This window comes from Nematolebias whitei, chromosome 20, assembly GCF_014905685.2.
Source record: "Nematolebias whitei isolate Nwh7 chromosome 20, NemWhi1, whole genome shotgun sequence".
Taxonomy (NCBI): domain Eukaryota; kingdom Metazoa; phylum Chordata; class Actinopteri; order Cyprinodontiformes; family Rivulidae; genus Nematolebias; species Nematolebias whitei.
The window spans coordinates 34369163-34396462 of NC_056517.1; the positions used below are offsets into that span (position 1 = coordinate 34369163).

General features: G+C 41.9%; 1 protein-coding gene across 3 annotated transcripts in view; it reads left to right on the forward strand.

Moving 5' to 3' along the window:
- ntng1a (netrin g1a) overlaps nt 1-27300 on the forward strand; it is a 141952-nt gene that overhangs the window by 55618 nt on the left and 59034 nt on the right. For all 3 annotated transcript variants that reach the window (XM_037693786.1, XM_037693788.1, XM_037693787.1), the window contains exon 2: nt 3063-3706. In XM_037693786.1, the coding sequence (XP_037549714.1) occupies nt 3063-3706 (644 nt within the window). The remainder of the gene's footprint in view (nt 1-3062; nt 3707-27300) is intronic.

The window sequence follows — 27300 nt, forward strand, 5'->3', positions numbered from 1 at the left end:
GAAGAAGCGAGTAAAAGATGGATAGATGGATGAAGAACAGGTCTACGAGTGGGTTTGTGTGTCATGTTTATCTTGTTCATCTCCACAAACTCAACTCTGTTTCTCAACCCACAAATGCATTTTGCTAACAAATATAATGAGAGTGTTACTTCGGTCAGTTGTGGTGAAGAAAGAGATGAGTTGAAAGGCAAAGCTCTGGACTTACTGGTCCATCTATGTTCCAACCCTCACCTGTGGTCATGGTTTGGATTCTGACTGAACGAACCACATCCTGGATACCATCCATTATCTTTACCTGCTTCTTCCTCTTTGCTGGACATGGGCACCAGTGACACCCATGACCCAGTCACTATGCGAGAGGCAAGGATCATAAGGACAAACCACCATTCACTCTTTCAGTCACACCTAGGGACAATTTAGAGTTACCAGTCAGCCTAACAATGTATGTTTTTGGTCTGTGGGAAGAAACCTGAGTACCTTTGGGTCTATTGAATGGACTTTTTTGTGTTCAACCCTCAGAGAGAACATGGAAATTCCACCCAGAAAGGTCCCCATCTGGGATTCTATCCAGTGACCTCCCTGAGAAACAACACCTCTACCAACTGTGCCACAGTGCTGCCCAACCCTGGATACAAGCTGCTGAAAGAACTTCCTTCATAGGATGGCCGCACTCCGTCTTAGAGAGTGTGAGGAGCTCCGTCATCTAGGGAATTCTCAGAGTAGAGCTGTGGAGGTGGTTCATCTGATTACGATGCCCCCAAGAAGCTTACCTTTGGACGTTGTCCAGGCATGTTGTACTAGAAGCCCCAGAACTCTATGGAGATATTATACATCTGGGAACACCTTGTGGTCCCCCAGGAGGAGCTGGAGAGTGTTGCTGAGAACAGGGAGGCATGGGTTTCTCTCCCGGACCTGTTACCTCCACAACCCTACTCATATAAGAGGTTGCAACAATGAAAAAAATCCACCAAATGCAAATTTCTTAAGTCTTAGTTCTTAAATTTAATTTTAAGGTAAAAAAATATATATACAAGCACTCAATTCAAAACAACAGAGGTGAATTAAATCATATTAAGAAGAAATGTTCAATTAAAAACTACTGGACTTGTCTTTAAGGGTCTTCTATACCTATGGTGCTAAAATCCAAATTTCTTTCTGCACCCCGAGGTGTCCCCTGATGAGTCGTGGTGCATACAGAGTGTGTATTTTAGAGTGCCCACACCCTCCGAGCACACATAACTGTCGCCGTTGAGTTATTACACATCTGTCTGTGTATTTTAAGGTGCACCAGATGCTGCAGTTAATGGCGCACCTAACCTCACACCACAAGATGTTGCACCGAGAGCCGGGAGGACTTTTTCACTGCCTCCTCTGCCGTCTTCCCCCTCGAAACCTCTGCTGTCCAGCCCTCAGAGAAGCCTGTAGGGGACGGTCCAGACAGGATATTAATGGGGGGCCTCCGACAGTCAAAGGCCCTGACGGCACTCTGTTCCATTGTCACCTTGCCTTGGAGGACGGTGAAAAACTTGCAGAGCTTATTAGCCGAATGGAGCTGTTTCTCCCCCTAACTTCCTCAATCTCTGCCTCACTGCTTCATTACACCGTCTTACATCAGACACACACATACACTCACACAGGGTGACATCTCCCACCTAATCAAGTAGTGGATTATCTTGTCCTGATAAATTGGAGCTTGTAGCACTTGAAAGGTCCTCTTGGAGGAGTGCCGTCTCACCCCCCCTCGCCCCTCTCACAGCTACTCCGAGCCCCTGGGGAGCAAGAAGAGAGAACATTGCCTCGTAATGATTTGTGGTGAATTGGACAAATGTTTTCAGAAAGACCTCTTTCCAGCAAAGTGCTTGATGAATCTGAGCTTGTGAAGAGACTCTCAATGCCGAGGCTCAAACTCAGACTGAAGTGATAAACAACTCCCGGCATCTGCTCCTCAGATTGCACCTGACGGGGACGGTTCAGCCATCATTTAGACTTACAGGCATGTTTGAATAGTGTGCGTTCTTAATCAGACACAGGGGTAGACACTAATAAAGCTTTTTAAACTTACCAAAACAGATCAAGAAAGTTTTTATTTATCTTGTACGATATGCTTTCATTTAACCTGCAATGCTTGTAAGAAGGCAGAGTAAGACATTTTAATGTAGGTGGTGGGGTTTGTAATCAAAATAAGAAGTCTAGTAGCCTTTGATTAAACTTGCTGAGATGATATCCACCACCTTACACATCAGCATCTTAAAGTAAGATCACCTTATACTGAGAAATGATGGCTTTTGGTCAAACCTTTGAGAATAACGACCGGTGTACTGTCACACAATATCGTGAGGTGTTGCATGAACTGTTAGTGTTCAGAGTATTTGTTGGGGGTCAGTCTCAGCTACGTCCACACAAAGTTTTAGCTCAATTCATATACGCCTGTCGAAAGTATTATGGTATAGCCTCAGTCTGTCTGGAAATGTAATGAAACTTCACACACATATGCATCATCACTAGACATTTCATTCTAACTTTAAGGTCAAGTGCTATACAAGATCTTTGCTTGTCCAAACCATAGCTTCTGATCCAGTCAAGATAATTTTATAAAACTTAATACACATATGCATCGACTGTAGACAAATGTCCCTTAATCTTTTCATACCCTTATCTCTAAGGTCAAGTTCATAAATCAAGATCAAAAGCCTTCTTGTTAAAACCCTTGCTATAGATTTCTATATAACAGTTTGTCAATGGGCTTAAAATGGTGCCGTATGTAGTATGTATGTGTATGTCATGTACACAAAACTCAATTAGGTGTAGAAGTACAATTAATTCTGTGGAGTTTCATTAAAATTTGTCCAGTAGTTCATGAGACATTTTGCTACCAAACAGACATGAACAATGAAACGTGATCGCCTGCCTTTAGCTTTTCATTGGCAAGTGATAACAAGATCTAACCGAGGTCTTTGTAGAGATAATTGTGCAACATGAAGCAAAACATAAATTCAAGTAACTAATGTGGTTTTGTATTAGTTTCAGTTTTTTGATCATCTTTTTCTTCATCTTGTCTTTAGGAGAATCCCTACATGTGTAATAACGAATGTGACGCCAGCACCGAGGAACTCGCTCACCCGCCGAAGCTCATGTTTGACATCGAGGGCCGAAACCCCACCACCTTCTGGCAGTCTACGTCCTGGAAAAAATACCCCAAGTCCCTCTTGGTCAACATAACGCTGTCTTGGAACAAGACCATCGAACTGACCGATGACATCGTCATCACGTTTGAGTCAGGCCGACCTGAGCAGATGGTTTTAGAGAAATCGCTAGACTACGGGCGAACCTGGCAGCCGTACCAGTTTTATGCCACGGACTGCCTGGATGCCTTCACCATGGAACCCAAGACAGTGCAGGAGTTGACGCAGCACACCCTGTTGGACATCATCTGCACCGAGGAGTACTCCCGGGGATACGTGTGGAAGTACGACAAAACCGTACGCTTTGAGATCAAAGATCGGTTTGCGCTGTTCGCCGGGCCGAGGCTCCACAACATGGCCTCGCTTTACGGACAGTTGGACACGACCAAGAACCTGAGGGACTTCTTTACCATCACAGACCTGAGAGTCCGGCTGCTTCGGCCTGCCACGGGGGCCACGATGGTGGACGAGAGCAGTTTGTCCAGATACTTCTACGCCATTTCTGACATCAAAGTTCAGGGAAGGTAAGAAATCTCCACGTTGTTTGAGTCTCGAAGACATTCATATGTTTCTGAGTGGAGTTCGGTGGAAACCTCATGAAGAGTTTTATCTTACCTGTTTTAATTAACTTTTTAACATTTGTAGCAGCTAGCTATAGCACTTCCTGGCATAATATCAACATATTTCTGCTTGAATAACTGTAATGTGAAAGTGCAGGATTTTAGCAGGTCGTCACCGGCTGCCAATAGATAATCTTTTATAACTGATTAACTTTTTGTCAAACTGGTTCAAGATGGCCACAGCAGTTAACCAATATTAGCCAACACATAAATGGATCAAATTCAGTAAGTTTTATGAATATTGAGGTAAAATTCGAGCAGCTGACAGTTATTCAAAACACATACTCTAAGTGAACGATTCTGAACACAATATTTTTGAGAATTGGCAAAAAAAACTCACAGCAAATCCATCAATTTTCAGAATAAAATCATCTAAAATCTCTGGCATTCTTAGAGTTGGGTGACCTGCAGTCCCTCAAGAAATGCTAGGCAAATAATTAAAAGAGCAATTAAATTAAGTGCCATTAAGTTTTTGACATTGAAGCGGTTTTAATTGATGTAACGCCACTCGAATTTGACTACTGTGATTTTTGCCATATAAGTTACACCTTTTTGCATAAATTACCATACCTGCAACATGTTTGTTTTTGTTCCCCATATTTATAACCCCATTTTTGGCTGAGGTCTGACAATTTCATTCCTTCTGACATGGAAAATATTGAACACTACCATTTTCAGCCACTAGAGGGCCCTCGAGCAATATGGCAAGCCAAGTGTCTCATTAATATCCAAAAAAGGTCCATGCACAATAATCCAGGTATACAATCCAACAATTTTCAATCATGTCATCTGGATAGTTTCTTTTTTTGCTGAAACGTTTCACCTTCCATCCGGAAGGCTTCATCAGTCAAGGAAACACACAAAACAAAACTGATTCTTCCCCCAAACAGCTTACTCCAAAGTGGAACAAACCAGTTATGTTGGTGCTAAGATGGTGTCTTTGGCACGCCCCATTAATAGATAAAAGTGGCTATTAATGAGACACTTGGCTTGCCATATCAAGCCACGTTTGTCTCGTTCCGAAACTCCTGGAGCAAACGTCAAATCAGCTGCATTTCGCTGCGCCGCCCAGGAGAAATGCAGCTGATTTGACCATTAAAGTGCATTTATTAAGGAAAGGTTAAACTGAGACACCACTTTACTATAATTTCAAACAAACAAATAATTGTTTTTAGGTGGTTATCTTGTTAAATGTCAAAGAAATGCACAGCGAGTCGTCCCTCAGCGCGCACCCGCAGCCGCAAACGGGCTTTTGAAATGCAGCTGATTTGACCGTCAATGCGCATTTATTAAGGAAAAGTTAGACTGAAACACACCTTTGATATAATTTAGAGCAAACAAATAATTGTTTTTAGGTGGTTATGTTGTTAAAATCCTCCCGTGCCCACGTTTCCGGGTTGTCAACGGTGACGCGTAATAGATGCGACTTATATGACAAAGCGATGTTTATGGTTGAAAGTACGGTAATCCTGCTAGCCATTCGCTTGTCACCCTGGCAGAATTAAACTGCATTCCTCAAAACTGAGGTAAGACGTCATAATCGTTTCACAAAACCATATTTCAAAATTAATGCTTTAATGGTGGATAAACAATTACACCGTGAATTTTCTTTTCAATTCTTTTTTTAGTGGAGTATCAACCCGTTAGCCTATCGTGAACCCATGACGCTGTGCAAAGCTAACATGATGTCAGCTTGTCTTAATTAACCCAACTGCTTGCCGTTTGCTGAACCACTCTGCTTTTTGACAACAAACTCACTCAGCGGCCTGTTGGCTCCTGGAAAACATCAGATGTAGCATTTCATCCATCAGGTCACTGCGCGCTCTAATTAGTGTCTGAATTACCGGTGTCACTGAGGGTCACGCAGCACGAAAACAAGACGGCGTTATGCTGTTAGCAGAACGACCCACAAGCCGACACCACAACACGAGCCACTGAGGCATAGACTTAAGTGGGCCTGTTTTACACAGTGTTTTTTTTTTTTTTTTTACTTAACTGATGTGGATGTGAGGTTGAAGGAATGAAGATTTAATTACTCCTGTTTTACTCTTCACACATGAGAGAGTCGCTGTGCAGAGGCGCAGAGCTGCGGAACGTCACAACAATTCGAGGAAATAGGTAGAAGTGTTGACGCCGGGCTGCCAGACCGAGTGTTGTTGCTGTGTGGCGCGGCTTGAAAATAAACTTGTGAGGTTTTACAGCGAACAGAAGTGTTTCATTCAGTGGCTGCAAACGGCAGATGTAGCTGCACGGAAATCAAACTGTTGAGCTCATTTCATTTAAAGTTTGGAGGAACGTCAAACCTTGCATGCCGTCGATCTTCATGTAGCTTAACTTACATGCCTTAGAGCGTCTTAATTAGTTTTTTTTATTATGCCTTAATATTTAAGGGATAGGTCACCCATTTTAAACAGTTACTTTTTTTTATTAAACAACTTCGGATTGGGGAAATACATATGTTGTGATCTGTGCATTTTAATTACTATTTGTCCGTTTGTTTAGAGTTTATTAGATATACAGAAGTCCCTCGCTACTTTGCGGTTCAACTTTCGCAGACTCACTCTTTCGTGGTTTTTCAAAGTAAGATTGGACATGACACACAGCTGGCTGATTGACGGATGAGCCGCACGAGTGGCATGGATTGTTTATTTAAAATAAAATTATTTTAAAGGATTTAGCACCTGCTGCACCTGTGTGCAGCCCACAGGTGCAGGGAGAAGCTCCCTCCTGCAGCATTTCATGATCTCCACTTTCTGCCACCTGCCAGCGATTGCAGCTGAAAAGTAGGTGTGGCTGAGAAAGTAGGTGTGGCTGAGAGTGCTGGCAGATGGCAGAAAGTGAAGATCATGACATGCTGTGCTCTTTTAGAACATTTAGAGTTTAGAAACATCGTTACTACTACTTACTACTAGTGTTACTACTTGTATTACTATACCTACTTCGCATTTTTTCCATTTATCACGGGTGTGCTTGGAATGGAACCCCCGTGATAAATCAGAAGAATCAGAATCAGAATAAGCTTTATTACCAATGTACCGAGATACAGTGAGTTATGTTCATCCGGTCGTCCGAAAGATGGGCAGAGTGCACGTTGCTGCTGCTACAACAGCGCGGCCTCTTATCCTTTATCGTAATTTTTTTAGATAGAAAAGGGGAAAAGGCCATGAGGAGAGGATAGTGGTATTGCAAAAAAAGATCTCTTCACATCTTGTCCTATCAGGACACGATTTAAGACATCGAAAAACTACAAGCAAACACATTTATACACACATTACATATGTGTTTGACGTCAAGATGGTGAGATTTGTCCATGAAGCACTTCCAGATAGACCATAGTCCTGAGAAGATGTTGGTCAGCCGGCAGTTCTGATAAGCCTCCACAGAAGTTCTCGGGGGTAGACAAAGCTTTTTCCTTAGTTTACCCATGTCCCAGGAGAAAATTGATCTGGCTTGCATCCAAGGCCAAATGGGGGCGTCAGATTCAGATAAGCCACAGTTGTTGATTTTCTTCAGGCAGATAGTTTTTTTTCTTGTCAGCCTTGAGTCCTGCTGGTACTTTCAAGATCCAAAATGGCCAGAATTATGGGCATTCCACTGATCCGTGCTATGAGCCTCATTCAAAGTCGTCTCCAACATGCTGGTGAGTCCTAGAAGCTGCAGGTGGCCTGCGATTCTCCAAATTGCTTCCATTTTACAGTTTAGGTCGTAAAAGAGCTGATTTTGAGTACTCGTAGCATGAACCAAACCTTCACACAGACTTGTCAATTTTGTCATGGTTTTAACTGCTGCCGATGTCTTCCTCAAAATCCGATAACATACTGTAGGAACCCGCCGATGCCAAAAAGTGGAAACCCTGCTATCATGAATCCAATTATATAAATGTCTTCAGCGTCCTCCTGAGACAGAACTGAAAGACACATCAGCTCCCACATCCCCCACGGGTCCATGACGTATCCTGCAGTGTGAGTCTCAGCGGGACATGAGGGCTCTCCAAGACCCTGTCGTTTTATTGAAAAAAGATTTTGTCGATTGCGCTGAAAGTCCAGCTCACCAGATCCATAATAATGTTTTTCATTTGGAAGATGTGTAACAGGAGCTCCAAGACACAGACAGAGAGCAAAAAGCAGGAGGAAGAGGAGAACAGGGGAGGGAGAGGAAAAGGCGTCCACCTTGAGCGAGAGCGAGTGCAGAAGAAATGAAGGACTACTGTAATCTTCCTTGTTGGTTATGTTTTTGTCTTCCGTGTTTGAATTCTGTTACTTGTGTTTTACCTGCCATCTGTTCAGTTTCCTGTTCCTGCCCCGCCCACTCTCACCTGTTTCTTGTTGTCTCCTCCCAGGTGTTTATCATTCTCCCTCGTTAGTGTTCCTTTATATTCTGTTTTTCCTTCATCAGTCTCATATTGAGCATTGTTCTGATGTCATCTCAGTCTTCGTCAAGCCCTTGTTATTTCTGAGCCCCCTGAGGTTTTTTGTTTCCTGGCTGCTACGCGAGCGCATTATTTTCAGTTTTTTTGTAAATAAAACTTTTTCTTCTGGAGATCTTCAGTCACATGAACTGTTGTGAATTTTTGTAGAGTGCAGCATTTGTTTGTTTTAAAGATGGCAGCAATCCTCTTTGGTCCTAGCTGCTTTTCAAACTAACCTTTAGCTCATAAATCTGGTCAAACTTAAACTTTTTTTTTTTTTTTTTTTACAAATTGAGGGAGTTCAAAATAAAGATGGCCATTTTAAACAAAAAAAAAATTTCAAATTTGAAAATACTTAATTTTTTTTTATATAAAAATAAAATATTCAAAAATACTATGATAGTAAATCTGCGCTTACCCGCGACCATAGTTTCCACTTCATCATCCTTTCAAAATAAAGTACGATGGAAAAATAGACATTGGGACACAATTATTATTTTTTTTTTCATTTTGGGGAGTACACAAAGTGAGTCTACCAGGTACTATTTAAAAACAAACTTTAATTTATCAAATTTGCCCATTTTAATTAGCCTTTGAGTATTTAAAATCAGCCGGTTCAAAGAGCTATCAACACGGGGTACCATAACTGTTTTTTAATTTTTCCCACCGTTCCTTTAAGCACAAACATAAAACCACCTTTAAAGCACCATAAATGGGCAGGAACCGTTGAGTAGAGACCACGGTAATGAATGCATCAGTCAGAAATTGAATTTTTGACTTTTCTCGTGATTGAGAAGGTCCTTCAGCAAAAAATAACTGGAGGGAGTTTACTAACACAAAGAGGTTTGATGGAGCATCCATTCGGCGCACGGCAAAATGAAGAGCGCTGTCATAAAGTGCAGATTATTTATTCTATCTGACTAATCACGACCCGGCTCACGCTTCCCTGTGGGGCCGTAGACTTGAGCGATGGCTCTGCGGCTCCATCGAGCTCCGGTCGTTTACCGGCCCGCTGCTTTCAGAGCGAAGCTCGTCTGAGGAATGTTTCCCACTGTTTACCAAAGGTAACGCACAGTTCAGCAATAATGAGACATTCTGAACGGAGAGGCTCTGAGCCTTTCTCCATGCGTCACGTTCTCAGAATACAGATGTGAGTGCTGATGTGAAGAGGCCGCCATAAAGTGGACTTAAACACGCAAACATGGCTTTGAATCCGCCATCTTACAGATTCTGACTTAAAATTAGGTGTGGCAAAAACTGAGGCTGATCCCCAACTCTCATTCTGAGCATTGACGGTTTTTGAATTATTTCCAACAACTGGTTTTGTGGCTAAGCGGTTAGAGCAGTTGTCCTCCAATGCAAGAACTGGGGGTTCAATTCCACCAGCAGTCACATGCCGAAGTGTTCCTGGGCAAGACACGAACCCCTCATTGCCTCAGATGTGTGTCCCATCGGTGTATGAATGTGATAACGCATTTGCAGAGATATCGTAGAGCGCTGTATGGATGGGTAAATGAGGGCACAGACTGTAAAGTACTTTGAGTATCGTGATAAGATAGAAAGGCGCTGTATAAGTACAGTCCATTTACCATTTAGATGACAGACAATATCAGCAAAACCAGCGGAAACGCTCCAAGTTTCTGTCACAAACAGCCGAGTTTGTTGTCAGGCAGCCAGAGGTTGCTCATCATGGCCGTTCTCTTTTGCCTGATTACAAGCGAGGCCCGGGAAGGTGCTGGAGGCAAAACAAAAAAGAAAATCGATACCTTGACTTTCAAATTAAAGCTGGCATGAAGCTGTGAGGTAGATGCAGACAATGCATACCAGCCTGAGTTAAATGAATTTGACACCCCGGCTGGTTCATTGTATCAACGGTGCTAAATGGGCGAGCGGAGCCAGAAGAGGCTCAGAGGGGTCAGGAGACGAGTTTCTAATGATCTGCTGGATGACTTTCGAATAATTGCTCGGGCTTTCTTTTTTTTTTTTTTAATGCTTTACAGTAACTCCAGTCTGCAATTTCACCAACTGTCTCTCCCTCTTTACACGATCCCCCCCATCCTTTCCCTCCTCCTACACATGATCAATATGGTGTAATTAAAGCTGGAGGAGATTCAGGCACCTAACGGATCTCTTTCTGGCTCCGTTTCTCTGTCCACCCTTCCCTTCAGGCTCCATTTTTTTTCTCTCAGAAGGGACTCGGGCGTCTCTGCCTTGGTACTACAAAGACCTTCACCCATTTCTGCGCTACTGTCTCAGAACAAAAGAAAATGATCTAGGAGTTTAGTTTGGATGATTGAAGGTTAGATGAGCAATTCAGCCGGACAGGGGCAAACTGGGGATTCAGTTCAATCATCCTTGTCTGGTCAAAATGTTCTTCAATCTTATGGACACGAACATCGTCACAGTCTGAATTTAAATGATTCTGTCTCCACCACTCAAACTCATAAAATCGCTGATTGGAAACATTATAAAAGGAAGAAGTCCGAAGGTTTTTGCCTTAGGCGGTTTTGATTTTCGTCTGCTCTTTGTTTCATTGCTTTTTAGTGTAACTATTCTCTGGTCAGGTTTATTTCAGTCTTCTATCACGTTTGAATGAAAGCTATCACTGCAGTCAACCTTTCTGGGGTTTTATGGAGATAAAGAAAGTACCATAAGCAGCTTGAAAGTTTTGTTCCCTCTGTTGTCTTCTAAGGTCACATATGACGCGTTTAGGGTTGATGATGGATAATATATACTGTAACATTTTGGAAAGTACACATAAGATAGCTCAAACATACAAATGTTGGTATTTGTTTTACAGTAGTCCCTCGATACTTCGCGATTCAACTTTTGCAGGTTCACTCTTTTGTGGGTTTTCAAAGTAAGATTGTGCACATTGTTTCCCGGTGGACTGGTCGCTCAGTGATCACCAAAGGTCCCCTTCCTTTCTCTTTCTGAGGGTCAGCCTCAGAAAGAGAAAGGAGGGGTCGGGGTCTGTCTTTCCTCATTTCTGCTGTGGGAGCTTCAGTGAGGCGGATACCAGAGGGAGTGGCATGGATTGTTTATTTAAAATAATCCAGCGCGACCCGAATCGAGCCTTAACCCGCTGATTGGCTCAGTAACCATAGCATCAGTCTGTCTGCTCTCTTTTGCTGTGCTCTTTTGGAGCGTTTACAGAGTTGGAACTTTAGTTTTAATTAATCAATTAATTTAATTAAGCTTTTTCAGCTATTTCTACATTTTTGCACTCATTTCAACTTCCTTCTTGTAATTTCAGCTTCTTTCTGCTGTTTTAGCTACTTGTCCGTTTTTTGCCCATAAGTTTTTTTTCAGATATTTTCCACTTTTTATGCTTATTTTTTGCTTCTTTCAGCCTAATTGGGCAAACATGTTTTTTTTCCTACTTTCTTTTGCTAATTTAAGCCTGTTCTATATTTTCAGCTACTTTTTTAGTGTTTCTTAGCTAATTTCAGCTGTTTTCAGATCATTTCAAGTTTTCCACTGTAATTTCTGCTACTTTCAGTCTAATTAATTTCATCTCATTATGCTTCTTTATTTTCCTACTTTCAGTTTTTTCTGCTATTTTAGCTGTTCTGTGCTAAATTGAGCTTTTTCAGCTAATTCCACATTTTTGGAGCTCATTTCAGCTCCTTCCATTTCCTTGTAGAAGTTTAGGCTTCTTGCTGCCTTTTCAGCTATTTCTAGCTCTGTTGTTGTTGTTGTTGTTGTTGTTGTTGTTGTTGTTGTTGTTGTTGCTAATTTCAGCTTTTAGCTAATTTCCTAATTTTTGTTCTCATTTCTGCCTTTTTAAACCAAATTCAGCAATTATGTGTTTATTTCTGTTTTCTTCTGCTAACTTAGACTTGTTCTTCCATTTCAGCTACATTTCATCATACTTTTAGCTAATTTCAGCTGTTTTTCAGCAAGTTCTTCAGCAATAAGCATTCACACTGCATTCTCGCAGGAAATGCATTTTCTCTAGTTAACTGTACATCAAGCTGTAAAAGGGGTGAAAATTTGCTCTAATATTATAGTGTTTTCATGACAGGAATGTTTGTCGTATCATAAATGTAATCATACTAAAAAGAATTTAATTGTAATAATGTTAATATAATGCTATATTGTTTGTCTTATATATTCAATTATAAATATTGTGCTTATTTTGTGTACTTAAGGTGACTTCCTCAGCAGCACCACCTCTACTCACTTTATCCCATTTTATTTCACAGCAGTACCTTCAAATAAATAAACACACATGACATTTTTACAACAAATTCACATTTAATAATATTAATCAAAGGTGTTTCACATGAAACCTTTTTGTGTATTGCATGAACAAAAACTGCACCATCTGTAAGGGATTAGATGCTTTATTACTCCCATAGAGCTCCTATTATTGGTGCATCCTAATCGGTGTGCAGTTTAGTGCGTGCGATTTGGATACAGCTGTTCCCAATAAACATCAGCGATTTGGCGAGTGATGGCTCCATCGGAACTCCCCTAAGGGAGGAACAAACAAGAGGTCGATCTATTTCTTTTTCCTCCTGCTTGGCTTGCTCTTAGCCCTGCCTGTAGCTGACAGATAATCTATTTGTGCTAATTTCATGTTTCTTGCTGCCCACTTCCCCCTTGAATAAGTCATTCCACTTGTCTCCCCTCCTTAGTCTCACACCGTCTCTTTCCTGCCTCCCTCTATGTGCTACCATAAGCATCTATTTACTTTGTGCTGCGCTCTGCATTTTATCTCCCAACCTTTTTTTTTTTTTACTTATCAGCCCTCTGAATTTGTGTGGGAGGGAGCTGCGTTTGTGGGACAACGAACGCAACGGTGCCAAATCGCTCAGACCATCTGTCAACATCCACGCCACATGTTGGTTTGCAGTTAACCGGTCCAGCAGCCTTTTGTTTGCGCCGTGAAAATAAACTGAAAGACGGGAATAAACGGTCAGAGAGCCGTAATCTGCCACGGCGGCCTGAGCACCCTCACATTGGAGATCCTGACTGGGACGACGACCTTCAGCAGAAAATATGAGTTTCACGATATTAACAGGATTTATTTTCAACGCGTGACGTATTTACAACTGGTCACCTCTTGGAGTCAACCCAGTCAGCTTATCGACCTCAGAAAACACAAAAACAAACTAAACTCCTGCAATTTTATAGGTAAAGAGCTAAGATTTAGCACTTTGGTAGCTGGCAGGGATCACCAACACATGCTGCGAGGTCCATACAGAGAATCGGACTGGAGTGCAACTGATGAGGATGTGATAAAAAAACTTAAATGAGCAAGAAAATATCCTGATGCATGCTCAATAATCCAGGTAGAGAATTCTAAAAAAAAAAAAGTTAAGCCAGGTTCTCTGGACGGGTTCAAAAAAACAGAAGTCTTTCAGATGATGGCAAGAAAATAGTTGAACTTTCATTGTCCAACTAGGAGGAGACCATGTGACATGATTTTAGTTCATGTTTGACCCAAGTGGCAGACTGAGACAGAGACAGAGTTACAACAAAAAAATGTCTTTATTTACAGGTGCAGGGTTTTTTGGGGGCTGAAAAGGAAGAAGGGACAATGATGAGCATTTGGAGAAGTCTTCAATAATGTTTCATTCAGAGAAATAAGGAGGTCTTAATGAAAATGTCTTTTCTTCTAGTTTGAGTCCAAAGAGAGGGTTGAGAGGTTCTAGTTTCCAGGAAGTCCTTGGTTTGGAGAGGATCAGATTTGAGTTAAGGTTCAAGGCTGGTCTTCAGGCTTTGAAGTAGTGTTTGGGACACAATCAGGACGGATCAAGGTCTCAAGGAGCAAGCAGAGGCTAGAAGAATCCAGGACTTGGAAGTCACTGTAGAAGATCACAAAAAGTCTTTAGAGACAAAATGTCAGGAGACAGTTAGTGACGGTCCATTACCTTTACCATAGGTATGATAACGTCCCTGCGCTGAAGGAGTGTCTGGCAGAGGCTTTTATGCTCCTACAAAGTAGTCCTCCATATCAGGTTCAGGTGTGGTGGTGGTGGTTAATTGGAATCTGCTGCAGCGGTGGGAGAAAGTGACTGTGGCTGGAAGAAAACCAGAACTCCCACACCCTGGGGAAGACCCATGATGAGACTATGTCTCTCTGCTGGTTTGGGAACAGCTTGGAGTCCTCAGAGCTGGAAGAGGTGGTTGGAGAGATGTCCAGACCTCCCTGTAACGAGAAATACAGTAGTCCCTCGTTTATCACGGGGTTTAGCAAACTAGGCTTTTTGTTTGTTTTTTGATTTCTCTGCATGTAAGTGGTAACTTTAAAGATTAAGAGCTGTGAAGCACAGAAAGTCCTAACATGTCCTCTTTCATTTTTCCTAACAGAACCTCTAAGACGTACCTGATGGTTTAGATCTTAGTGACGGGTTCTATTTTTGGATGTGTTACTTCTCACCCATCCCTGGCTCTCTGTCTCTATTAATGCCATCTCCTCTTGTTGCCTTCACCCATGAGCACCATCACATGTCACTCCTGACTTCCATCCAAAGCAGTCCTCCATCTCCCCAGCTTTGATCCTGCCTCCTCGGTCCGGCTCGAGTTAACACCCTCTCTGCATGAGTCTGCCAGTGTCGAGAAACTCAAAAGAATTTTTTATCAGCAGGAGCAGAAACCTTTTGCTCACCTTGATCGTGTTTACCGAGAGCCCGCTTCACAAAGCCTATCAGATGTTTGCCAGGTGTGCACACTGGATTCAAGAGAAGATCTGAAGGTTCAAACTCATCTGTCTGGAGTCCTCTCCTTATCATCTTGACTGCTATATTTTGAAATTTACTTCTTTTTCCCCCCTGAGGGTTTACTTGTGTTGAGAATGTACGGTTCATGGTAATTTACCTAAATGTGTGCTCTTCTGGAGCCAGATGTCGTGGGCGTTTCTCCTCTCTGAGTGGTATTAATATAGAAGCTAGCACCCCTGTCCAATTAATTGGATCCTCCCAGCATTAAAAACCTCCTCAAGCGCTGCACATGCGAACCAAGAAGGAGGAAAGCGTGGTGTCAACCACGAGGCAGGATACGAGGGGCGTTGTGCCAAATATACTTAAGACAGCCATCTATCGTCCAATACAAACCCCCCCCCCCCCCCAAACATAATGTGTGATGGTTTTAAAAGCAGCACATTGTGATTAACTGTATCAAACAGCCTCTATAAATACAGGATCCTACAGCTCATCTGTTCAGCAGCTTTTCTATGATTCAACCAAGAAAAACGACCTGTTCCAGTTAAAAGTGGATTTTTTTTTTTAAACCAAACGGCAACTGATTCGTACGATGGTGGATCTAGTTCAAGTGAATCTCATACTGTTAATTCACGCCTCTTTTCTTTTTCTTTTTTGGGCTTGTCAGACTTATTTTTGGGAAAGATGCTTCGGGTTTACTTTCAAAATAATTAAAGACCTAGGGTTCTCTAAAGGACTGCGTTTCGAGTTAGGGTTAGGGTTGTCCACCTTTTGTCTTAAAGGTGTTTGCCCGTTTGAATGATTCTCTTTTCCCTCCTTGCTTTTTAAAGCCCCGTCTTTCTTCTCCCACTTTGCAACTTTAAAAGACAGATGGATTCTGACAGCTCAGTCTCCGTTTGCTGAATTGCCCTTTTTCAAAGACACGTAAACGTATCGTACTTTACTGTCAGAAATCCGCCGCTCCTTCTTGTTTCTCTGGAAATTTTCCAACACGGACAACAAAATGTTTGCTGAGTGGATTTGACAGTTCCTTTTTGGACATCTCCATCCATTCATCCATCCATTTTCTTCCGCTTATCCGGGGTCGGGTGGCGGGGGTAGCAGCCAAAGTAGGGAGGCCCAGACTTCCCTCTCCCCAGCCACTTGGTCCAGCTCCTCTGGGGGAATCCCGAGTTCCCAGGCCAGCCAAGAAACATAGTCCCTCCAGCGTGCCCTGGGTCTTCCTCTGGGCTTCCTCCCGCCCACCCATCCAGCACATTATTATGGCCCGGCCCTAATCCGGGTTGGGCAGGGTTAGGATTAGAAATGACAGCTCTAGTCCAGATGTACCTCCTATAGGAAGAAAGACAAAAACACATCAAGGATATAAATAACAAGAAATACAAACAGGTAGAGCAGAGCAAGTAAAGACAGCAGCAGAGTGAAGAAATGTGGTCAGTTTGTCATCCAGCAGTCTAAGCCTATATCAGCAGAACTAAGGGACAGCTCAGGAAACCCAAACCAACCCTAACTATAGAACTTATCAATAAGGAAAGACTTGAGCCTAATCTTAAAAGTAGACAATGTGTCAGCCTCACGGACAGAAACTGGAAGTTGGTTCCACAAGAGAGGAGCCTGATAACTGAAAGATCTTCCTCCCATTCTGCTTTTGGAAACTCTAGGAACCGCAAGTAAACCTGCAGTCTGAGAGCGAAGTGCTCTGTTATGAAAATATGGAACAATAAGATCTGTAATATAAGTTGGAAATAGGTTGTTGAGGGCTTTGTAGATTAGAAGTAAGATTTTGAATTAAATTCTGGATTTGACAGGGAGCCAATGGAGAGAAGCTAAAACTGGAGATATGATCTCTCCCACTAACTCCAGTTAAGACTCTGGCAGCAGCATTTTGGAACAACTGAAGACTTTTTAAAGAAGTTTTTGGACACCCAGAGTCCAAACGAATGTGTGCCCCACACCAAAAGAAATTTAAAACATGGACATAAATGATAAGTGTTTAAAATATAAAACAGATTAAATACAATATGATCATTAAAAAAGGACTAAAAAATAAAATACATAAAACCTTAACAATTCTTAAAGGAATGCAAATCACTAAGCACATGTCATGCCAACATTCTAAGCAAAGATTACCTTTCTGTGTGGAACAAATTACAAGTTGTGGTCCATTTTGGTCAAAACTGGAGAGTAAAGTTACGCAATACTTGAAGATCTTTTGCATTCTGTTGAGGCAGACCTTCAGCTACTAATACCCAAAGTTTTAGCTGCAAATCTGTAAAACTGACTGAGTTATAGCCAGATTTGGGTGCATGCAGGGGTATTTGGTGGTCATTTAGCTGTATGGATGGTACAAAACTACTACCTGCTGCTACAAATGACCACTACTGGGTGCAAACTGGGGGTACATTTTGGTGGAGGGACGAATTGCTGCACTTTAACATTAAGTGTTGGAAATTATTTGTAATAATGACTATTTTCAGAGTAATGAACAGAGTATGCATCATTGCAATAGTGGGTTCATACACAGGACTACTGAACAGTGTGTGTGTTGGTGAATGGGAATCTTAGATTAAAACCCGTTTGAAATATATTTAAATTTATAGAGCCCAGTATGGCACAGTTATTGCCTGGAGGAAATGTTTTTAGAGCTGCCACAGCCTTATTCATGATGGCTGCCTCCACATCCACCACTCAGCACCGTTCAGCAGCGAAGCATGAACGCTCCTGTCACATCAGAGCTGCAGCAGCCCTCCGCTCAGAAACTTATCCCATTCTGTCGTCTCTGCTGACTTCTATTGATGGTAAACTCAAGGTGGGGACAAATCCAAGGCTCCGAGCGCCAGATGTACAACATCAGCAAGGTTTGTCTCAAGAAAACAAACTTGAAGTTAAAGAAACTGAACCATGAAGGATTGGGAGATTGAAAATAACTCAATGCCCTGCATAGATTGCAATGAAAATGTCAGAAAATAACTTTCTATACTTCTACAACTAACCTTTTGAAATCAGTCCAATTCAAGATGGCCACCTTCAAAACCAAAAACAGTTTTTCTTTTCCTATTGTACCAATCTCAAGCTAAAATTTGGTGTCGTAATAGATTAGAATAATCTCTTTGGCATATACCGTAATTTCCGGACTATTAAGCGCACCTGAATATAAGCCACGCCCAATAAATTTACAAAGGAAAAAAAGTACATATATAGGCCGCGCTCGTCTATAGGATGAGAGATTTATTTATATATTGTTTCTATTCAGTGCCCTGAGATAACTTCTCTTGTGACTTGGCGCTATTTATATAAACTGAATTGAATATTTACACTGAAAGATTGTTTAAAACTTTAAATTAAATACATAACGATAACGTACACAAATACGTACAATTTATTTTTTCTGACACGGCTGATTAAAAAATAATAATAATAATACTGTAGCCTACCATGAAAAGTCATTGACCACTAAAGTTGTCTTCTTCAGTGTCAGAATTGAACAGCCTCAGAAAAACTTAATCACAAACACCCTCAGTCTCTCTTTCGTTGTCGCTCTCAACGTTACTTTTGCCTCGAGGCAAAGTCAAGATTTGATTTACGATTCACTTGTTTCGAGTGGCTGCAAATACTTTGTTGTGCCCCTGAAGGTACAACGGGAACCAATGCCCACTGTCACCTGTTCGGTAATTTCATTGGTCTGATTTGTTTTTAACCTTTATTTATACAGGTAGTCTCATTGAGTCACGAGGACCCACCTCCATGAGAGACGTGTACTGAACAGTTATGAAAGCGCACAGGTGTGACAAGGCTAGGAAGCTCGTTAGCCCGTCAAAAAAAAAAAACATAAATTAGCCGCAGCATTGTATAAGCCGCGGGGTTCAAAGCCTGAGAAAAAAGCCGTGGCTTATAGTTCGGAAATTACGGTACTTTGAGCACTACACATTATGTGACATTGTTGCTCAAATCTTTGACATATACCATTTTAATGGAGCAGAGGAGCAGAATAACCTGGATTCCCAATGTTTACAAGAAAACTCTGACCTTAAATCACATTTTTTAACTGGTTCACAATAAAAACCAGGATTTTAGTGCCTAAATATGAACCAATCCAGACAAATTAATTTAGTTATCACCCCCAACTTTCATTATAATTATATTATGACCTGAAAACAACTCTTGTATTCAACTGTTGGGACCCATTCCTTTATGTGGTTCCCCACAAAGCCTTTTTACCATCGGCCCACAGTCACCAATGTCAACATCTCAGAAATCAGCCATTTCTTCCTCACGTCAGCGGAGCACATTTAACATTCATGCGTTGACCTGATTCATTAACGAAGGGCCCTTTCTGGACATGACTCCTCGTCTGTCGGGGCTGCAGCCCCCCGATAATGGCTCCTCTTGTCAAGATTTCATGACTAATCCCCTCGTTGACCTCTCGGTCCCTCCAGCCTCCAATGTGGAGCAGAAAGGTACTACAGGTGTGACGGTCGGGAAGTGCTGGACCGTGGAGAATCCTCAACCGCTCCACCAAAACACGTTGAAGCTAAAGTCCAGCGCAAAACGTTCTGTTGCTCTCATTTCTTTAGATTCTTTACAATTTTCTGCACATTTCCGAGGTGATTTGGAGCTTTACCAAAAACCGATCCGATGCATCCTTGGTGCTTTGTGGTAGATAATCAGTGTTTTGCTGTTTTTTGTTTTTGAAATGTTGATTTTCGTTTTCATCAAATTTGAACATGGCTGGTTGCTACAGAAGGTAATTGCTTGTGTTTGTCCGTTAGCACAGGGGTTCCCAGTTCGGGTTCCTCATAAATCATTAAACTGATCTCAGAAATCGACGGTGAGCAACGTATTTTGTCAAAGCTGATACAAAAGAGTGTTTAGTTTAGTAATAAAGGAACAAAAACACGATGATTGATGTTTTTATCTGATTAATCGGCTTTAAGTCTGAATATTTGAGGTGTTGCAAATCTGCCTTTGTGTCAAAGTCTGTGAAGTTTGTGCTCATTGTATCAGCAAAATATCTCTTGAACCTGGATGGATTTTATTATAACCCTCAGTAAATAATCTTTGGATGCACATCTACAAAATGGCTATAACTCAGTCCATATTGTAGATATTGTTATAAAAATTGGTTTGATAATAGCTGACAGTGATTCGCAACACATATCGTATTTTCCGGCGTATAAGTCGCATCAGTCAAAAAAAGCATAATGAAGAGGAAAAAACTTATAAGTCGCTTCGGCGTACAAGTCGCATTTATTTAATGATCAAAACAGCTTAATTTCGCCTGGGTGGCATGGCACCATCCATCCATCCATTGTAGCCGGAGTCGCTAGCTCTCCAGCGTTCCTCGGCCTGCACCAACTAAGTGAAGCGAGCGCGCACGGGAGTATAAGTTGCTTCCGTGTATAAGTCGCAGGACTAACAAACCTGTGGAAAAACCGGCGACTTATACGCTGGAAAATACGGTACGCTGGGAAGAAATCCTGCAAGATCTTAGTTTAAACATTTGACTTGTAACGCAGTCTGTGTCGTGCATTATTAATTAAGCAATGGTACTTTTCAGTTTAAAACTTCTTTAGATTTTTATTTGTAAGAAATATACCCACAATGGATGGGCCAACGCAAAAACTCATAATACGTGCCATGTTTACAGCTAACGCTCATTTCAGACTAGATGAGCAGGATAAATATTGAGTCACGGTTAGCTCCAACAGCTTACAGCAAATCTTGATCCTCGTTTGGAGTTACGTGGGTTTTTCCCCCACAGTCCAAAAACATTCATGATAGGTTAGTTAGACTCTAAGATGGCTCTGCTTGTGAGTAGGTGTGGTTCAGTGATGGAGTGGTGACCTGTCCAGGTGTAGCCCCACGTGACCCTGAGCAGGAAATGAGAACGAAGCTCGGCAACAACAGCGATCACTTCTGCATAACAAGGATTTCAGACCTCGTATTCGTCGTCAGACACGGACGAGCGGGGTCTGAAATCACACTTGTCCATCCAGTCATCAGTCAGCCGTCCCACTGGGCACGCCATACTGGCACGGGCGACACGAGAAGAGAACACCATATGGCTGCGTGTCCCGTTCGGCTGAAGCAGCGTCTCAAACAGACGGAGGAGTGTTAACGGCGTCATCGCGGTGTTTGTGTAATTCACCTTGAGCAGTCACAAATTCTCAGGCGCCGACACCGCCGACGGGACGGCGTCCTAAATCTCCCCAAACAAGACGTTTGGTTCGGATTTGACGGCAACGGATCATGAGATCGTTGAGTCACGAACAGCGATTCTGGGTACGTTTTAGGCTTGTGTGGCAGAGGACGGTGAATGCTGGTTCTCGTTAGGTACGGTGCACGACGGGATCCTACGGCAGAGCTGAAAAATGACATTTACTACAAACAGAAAAAGTGATTTCCAGACTGATGCTTCTTGTTCAAGGTAATATAACTTCCTGGAGCACAGCGAGTCATGATGGTGGGCCTCATGGCTGAGAATTAGGCTGCTTTGACTTTATATTATACAGGTGAGAGGATCAGGGCAACATTTAGAGGTTTTAACTTCAGCCAGAGAAACCAGGACCAGTTGAGTTTTATATCAAACTGTGTTATGTCTCAATCAGTTAACGCTCAAAGTATGAGTTGTAGATCAGTCTCAGCTACTACCACACCAAAGATTAGGTGAATATCTGTAAAACTGGCTGAGTTAAAGCCATTTTTGTGCTGGTAGTGGCAGCCATCTTGAATTAAGCTGACTCTAAATGTTAACTGTAGACGTATATGTTTCGTGAATCTCGAGATATTTTCCTAACAGACAGACGAAGTCTTGTAACACTCGATCCTCTAAATTAGACTTCAATCTATCCATCCATCCATTATCTTTAATCCACAAATAAAGAACCTTGAATCCTTTTTGGTTTGCGGCGGGGTTGTAGTGGTTCAGCTACATTTGAACTTGCATTGATGAAATAAAACAAATGACTTGAACCTTGTGATGACAGCGAAAGTCAAGAGTTTACTGGAAAATACAGTTTGCAGGTCGGACCAAACATCTGGACACTCGAAGACTCGAACAAAGAAAAAACACTGTCTCAATCTAGCTCTGGTTTCTTTTATCCCCTCAAATGTACGCCAGAGGTTTGCACAAACATCATATAAGAAGTTGTTAATTGGCTTATCGGTATATTCTCACTTGAGAAACTTTTTTCTGGGTGAGCGCCCAGACATTCCTGCGCCTGGTCACAAACTTTGTAGTATGGTGTTAAACTCGGTTACCAAAAGGAGCCAACATTTAAAAACTTTGTCTGAGGCACGGGCCACTTTCAGCTGATGCATTAACTCAAATCCGATACCTGATGTCTTCTCTTGGTTGCAGGTTCATCAAGGGTTTGATCTGTCTCACTTGATGTTCTGTTCTTTCCACATCAGAATCAATAATGACAGAATGATCCAACCTTCTTTCTGGCTTCAAAGTTAGCCAGCTGGCAAGAGAAGTCTACAATAAATTATGTATTTATCAGTTGTTTTAAAGAAAAAATGATAAATGATATTTTACATTTAAATTATCATCTTGGGGCACTAGATTTTGGCGCACAGCTTTTGAGTTTGACGTATGTGCAGGTTCAGTTTGACCCAGAATGAGTGCTGTAATACTTTTGCATCCTCACGGGGCCTTTTGAAAAATAACTTCTCTACTTTAGGGTCACTGGTGCCCATATCCATCAGTCACTGGAGAGGCAGGGGGGCATGCTGGACAGGTCTCCAGTCCACCACAGGGACAAATGGAGACAAACGAGATGAACAACCATTCACTCACTCTCACCTAGAGACAATTTAGAGTTACCAATCAGACAAGCATGCATGTTTTTGGGCTGTGGGAGGAAACTGGAGTACCCGAAGAAAACCCACGCATGCACGGAAAGAACAAGCAAACTCCACCCAGAAAGGCCCCCGGACCGGGATTTGAACGGGCGACCTTCTCGCTGAGAGGCGGCAGCTCTAGCAACTGAACCACCGTGCTGCCCTGAATCTATATAGCTGAATCAAAATCAGTTGAATTGATTTGAAATTGAATTTAAATTGGGATGCATGAACTGGATTTGAACTTTGTTGGTTTACTGACACTTTTTTGTTGATAAGTCAAGTCAATTTTATTGTTGTTTCATCACATGTGGTACATAAGGTGGAAAGAAATGATGTACTCAGAGTCCCAGTTACATCCAATAATGGCAAAAATCCAAAGTGTAAAAAGAAACAGTAAATAAGGATCTAAGATGTACACTAAGATACGTGCCAAACGAACGCTAAAAGATCTAAGATATATGCTAAACACTAATAATGCAAAACAATACGGCATAACAGCAGCCCGAACATGAGTCCATGGTGAGCAGATGGGTACGAATGAATACAGCATCATGAGATAATCGGCAGCATGAGATCAGCAGCATGAGATAATCAGCAGCATGGATATTCAGCAGTATGATATAATCAGCAGCATGCGATAATCAGCAGCATGAGATTATTAGCAGCATGAGATCAGCAGCATCATTAGAGAATAAGTATCATGAGATAATCAGCTGCATGAGATAATCAGCAGCATGAGATCATCAGCAGCATGAGGTGATCAGCAGCAACATGAGATCAGCAGCATTAGATCAGCAGCAGCATGGATATTCAGCCACATGAGATAATCAGCAGCATGGATAATCAGCAGCATGGATAATCAGCAGCATTAGATATTCAGCAGCATGGATAATCAGCAGCATGAGATCAGCAGCAGCATGTATATTCAGCAGCACAGATAAATGGTTTGAATTAAAAATCCAACATGGCCAGAGTGCGTAGAGCCCTTTTTGTTTGTTTGCAATTCTCAGGATTTCTTTTCCTCCTCTTCCCCTCACACACTTGTACGTCCTCCAAGCTGATCTTTACATCTGAAGCTGGTCATTAGGCAGCAGGAGGTCAGACAGCGCTTTACTTTATCCTGTGAAAACGTTGGCTCTGCGGGGGGTATCTTGTTATGTTCAAAACAGTGACCATAGTAACCACCTGAGCCACTAATGACCTTCGGCCCGGGTTTAAGTGGGATCTAAGTGTGCAATATAACCCTCTTCTGGCTGGGAAACTGCCAACATTCTCTGTAATTACACCTGCTCTTTGGGTCCAACCTCGGTTTCAGATTATGGCCCTCGGTGGGTAAAATATCTGCTCCAGACGCTGAGATAAAGTAACACAGGAGAGGGCTGCAGCGCTGGTGGTGACATAAGGAGACGGCAGCGAGATAAGAGAGGAGAATGAAAAAGTGAGCTTGATTATTTTGGACTACATCACGGTTCGGTGCGTAGCTCGGTTTTATCGTTCGGCATGGCAGGAAAAACAAACAAATGTTACGCTTCGTTTTACTCATTTTTAATCAATACGTCTAAGCAGAGAAAAAAACCCATCTATTTAGTGTTTTTTCACCTTTAGAGATAAAAACTGAATAAAATGTTAAAATTGTTCTGTTTTATTCATCTAATTGCAACTAAAGTTCCTCTTTAAAGTCCACATGGTAGCAACTGAAATGATCTTCCTTTAGTTATAAGAATGGAAATCTGGACATAAATCTAATGTAAAACAAGCCATACGCCGATGTCTCCCGCCACTGAGGGATTTTATTAGAGAGTGTTTGTAGTTTTGAAGATAAGTGTTATCTGGACTTTAATTGACGAGAGAATGCAAATAAACATTGTTTTTTATGCAAGACATTCAAGGTTTGTTTTGTTGGTTTGTTTGTCCAAGGTGACAAAGAATGACAGATCCTGGTGTGTGGGGGGAGCAATTTTATCTACCACCTGGTGCAGGGGTGGAGCCAAGGGGTGGCCAATGGTGGCCTTGGCTGCTATAGATTAATCTTCAACTACACCAATCATTTGAGGAAATTACACTTTTAAACAATATGCAAACTAGAAAGTGTATTCCTCAAATTATTAGGGTGGTTGGTTTGTATATATGCAGTGAAAGTATGAGTATTTACCGTACTTGCCACCATACGCGTCACTTCGCCGTACAAGTCGCATCTATTATGCGTCATCGCTGACAAGCCGGAAATGTGGGCCAGTATTGTGCCAAAAATCGATTGGCTGCCAAATGGCGGCTGCGGGAGCGTGCACGGGAGGACTTGAACAAGAATTTATGAAGATTAACACTTAAAAACAATTATGTGTTTGCTCGACATTATAGTAAAGTTGTGTCTCATTTGAACTTTTCCTTAATAAATGCACTTTAATGGTCAAATCAGCTGCATTTTGTCTGGGCGGTGAAATGCGGCTGATTTGACGTTTGCTCCAGGAGTTCCGGAGTAAGACAAAGGTGGCTTTGTATGGCAAGCCAAGTATCTCATTAATAGCCACTTTTACCTATTAATGAGACACTTGGCTTGCCATATTAGTCGAGGGTCCTCTAGTGGCTGAAAATGGTAATGTTCATTATTTTCCATGTCAGAATGAATGAAATCGTCAGATCTCATTCAGAAATTGGGTTAAATATGGGAAAAAAAACATAAATACATCGCTTTGCTGTATAAGATGCAGGCGTGCTAATCTATGCAAAAAACTGTGACGTATACAGCGAACATTATGGCATATAATATGAAGGTGGCCATCTTCAATTTTGACGTGGCAAGCCAATTTTTGAAAAGGAAATTTCTTACGATTAAATGTAGCATCACACCAGAATGAAAGTCGGCATGTTGCTTATTTTTGAAGTTATCGTGCTCAGAAGGTGAAAGCACATATATGGCGGCAGCCATCTTGGATTTTTATGTGGCAGCCCAATTTTGTAAAAGTAACTTTCTTACTCCTAAATGCACCCAAACACCAAACTGGAAGGTGGTACCTCAGTTATTTGTCAAATTATCATGTTTACAACACTAAAGGATGGACGGTTGGATGGAGGGTATTTCAAAATCCTCCTTTCCGCTCTGTGATGAGGAACAAAAATGGATTCTGCAGTACATTAGTTTTGGTAAACTTGTTTTTTTTTTTAATCACTTCTTTACCTGATCTCACATCAAAGCCTGCTCAGCTCTGTTGTCTCAGCAGTGGAGGTCTTCCACGCCTCTGCAGTCTGTTGTTGTGTCTGTGCGTCCTCGGCCGGTGCGCTAGAGCTGAGAGCAGCACCAGAGAGGCCCGGCCGTCAATTCTATCGAACCGAGTTGGCATGTCACGGGCAGTAAGGACCTCCTGATTGACTCCTGCTTGGATAGCATGTCTGACTGCATGCATTAGTAATGCTGAGGGTTCAATAGATGGATGGCTGGGACAGATTGATGTAGGTGCACACGAGGCACATCTAGTACCTTAAGGAGGGGGGGGGACGATCTAAAACAGACATTTGTTTTGTCTGATGTCAGTGAATGGATAAATATTGGGCTGTTGTAGCTTTAACAAGTCTGATTTTAACGTCTTAAGAGTGTACCAACAGAAAGTTTAAACCTCACACCAATAAAACACTAATTAAACACACACAGAACTTTTTATTATTTTAAGTTTGCAGCAATAGTTCAGCGTTATGTTTCAGCTCCAAATCTTAATTGGGCAGCTTAAACTCCTCCCGTGTCTCCTCTTGTAAACTGGGGTGCAGTCAGGCATTGCCGCGAAGCACTTAAAGCGCTGCACAAACCTTCCTGCACAAAGTCTTTTTTTTTTTTTTTTACGTTTTCCAGCGTTGCCAGTCTTAATAAAAGTTCCCGTTCCTTGTTAGCCTCAAATCACGTCCTGCAACATCGTTTGTCTCCGGAGTGAAAATAGACCCGACCAGGAGGAGATGTGGACCAGAAGAAATATTTTCAGCACAGAAAATGTCAATAAACCAAAACAAGGAAGCTGCAAACCAGTGGATTAGTTAACGGTTAATGATAAAATAATAATGTTCCTGAAGGACTCGTTGATCCGTTTCTAAGCTCTTCTTAAGTCTGGGTCTAAATCAAATTCAGGGGTAGTAAAATTTATAAAGTTGGGTCAGACTTGATCAGCGTTTATCAAAGGGGGGGGGGGGGGGAATGGATATGTTTGCTGTTTTTTTGTTGCAAAAGTTTTTAACCAAGATCCTCTTACATTGAGAAATGAAAGAGTTTTTGTGGCTTTAGTTAAATTATGAAATTAACACTTTTCAAAATCTTGTGCAATATTGCAAGATTTGGCACAATCCACAAATGCTCAAAGTACACATGTACTGTATGTTGTGGAAGACTCTCAGCTGCTATCCATCCATTATATTTACCCTCTTCTTCCTTTTTGCGGCACGGGGGTCAATGGTGCCCATATGCAGCCATCGCTGTGCGAGACCCTGGACAGGTCCAAGTCCATCACAGGGACACATGGAGACAAACAACCATTCACTCTCTCACTCTCACATAGGGACAATTAAGAGTTACCAGTCAGTCTAACATGCAT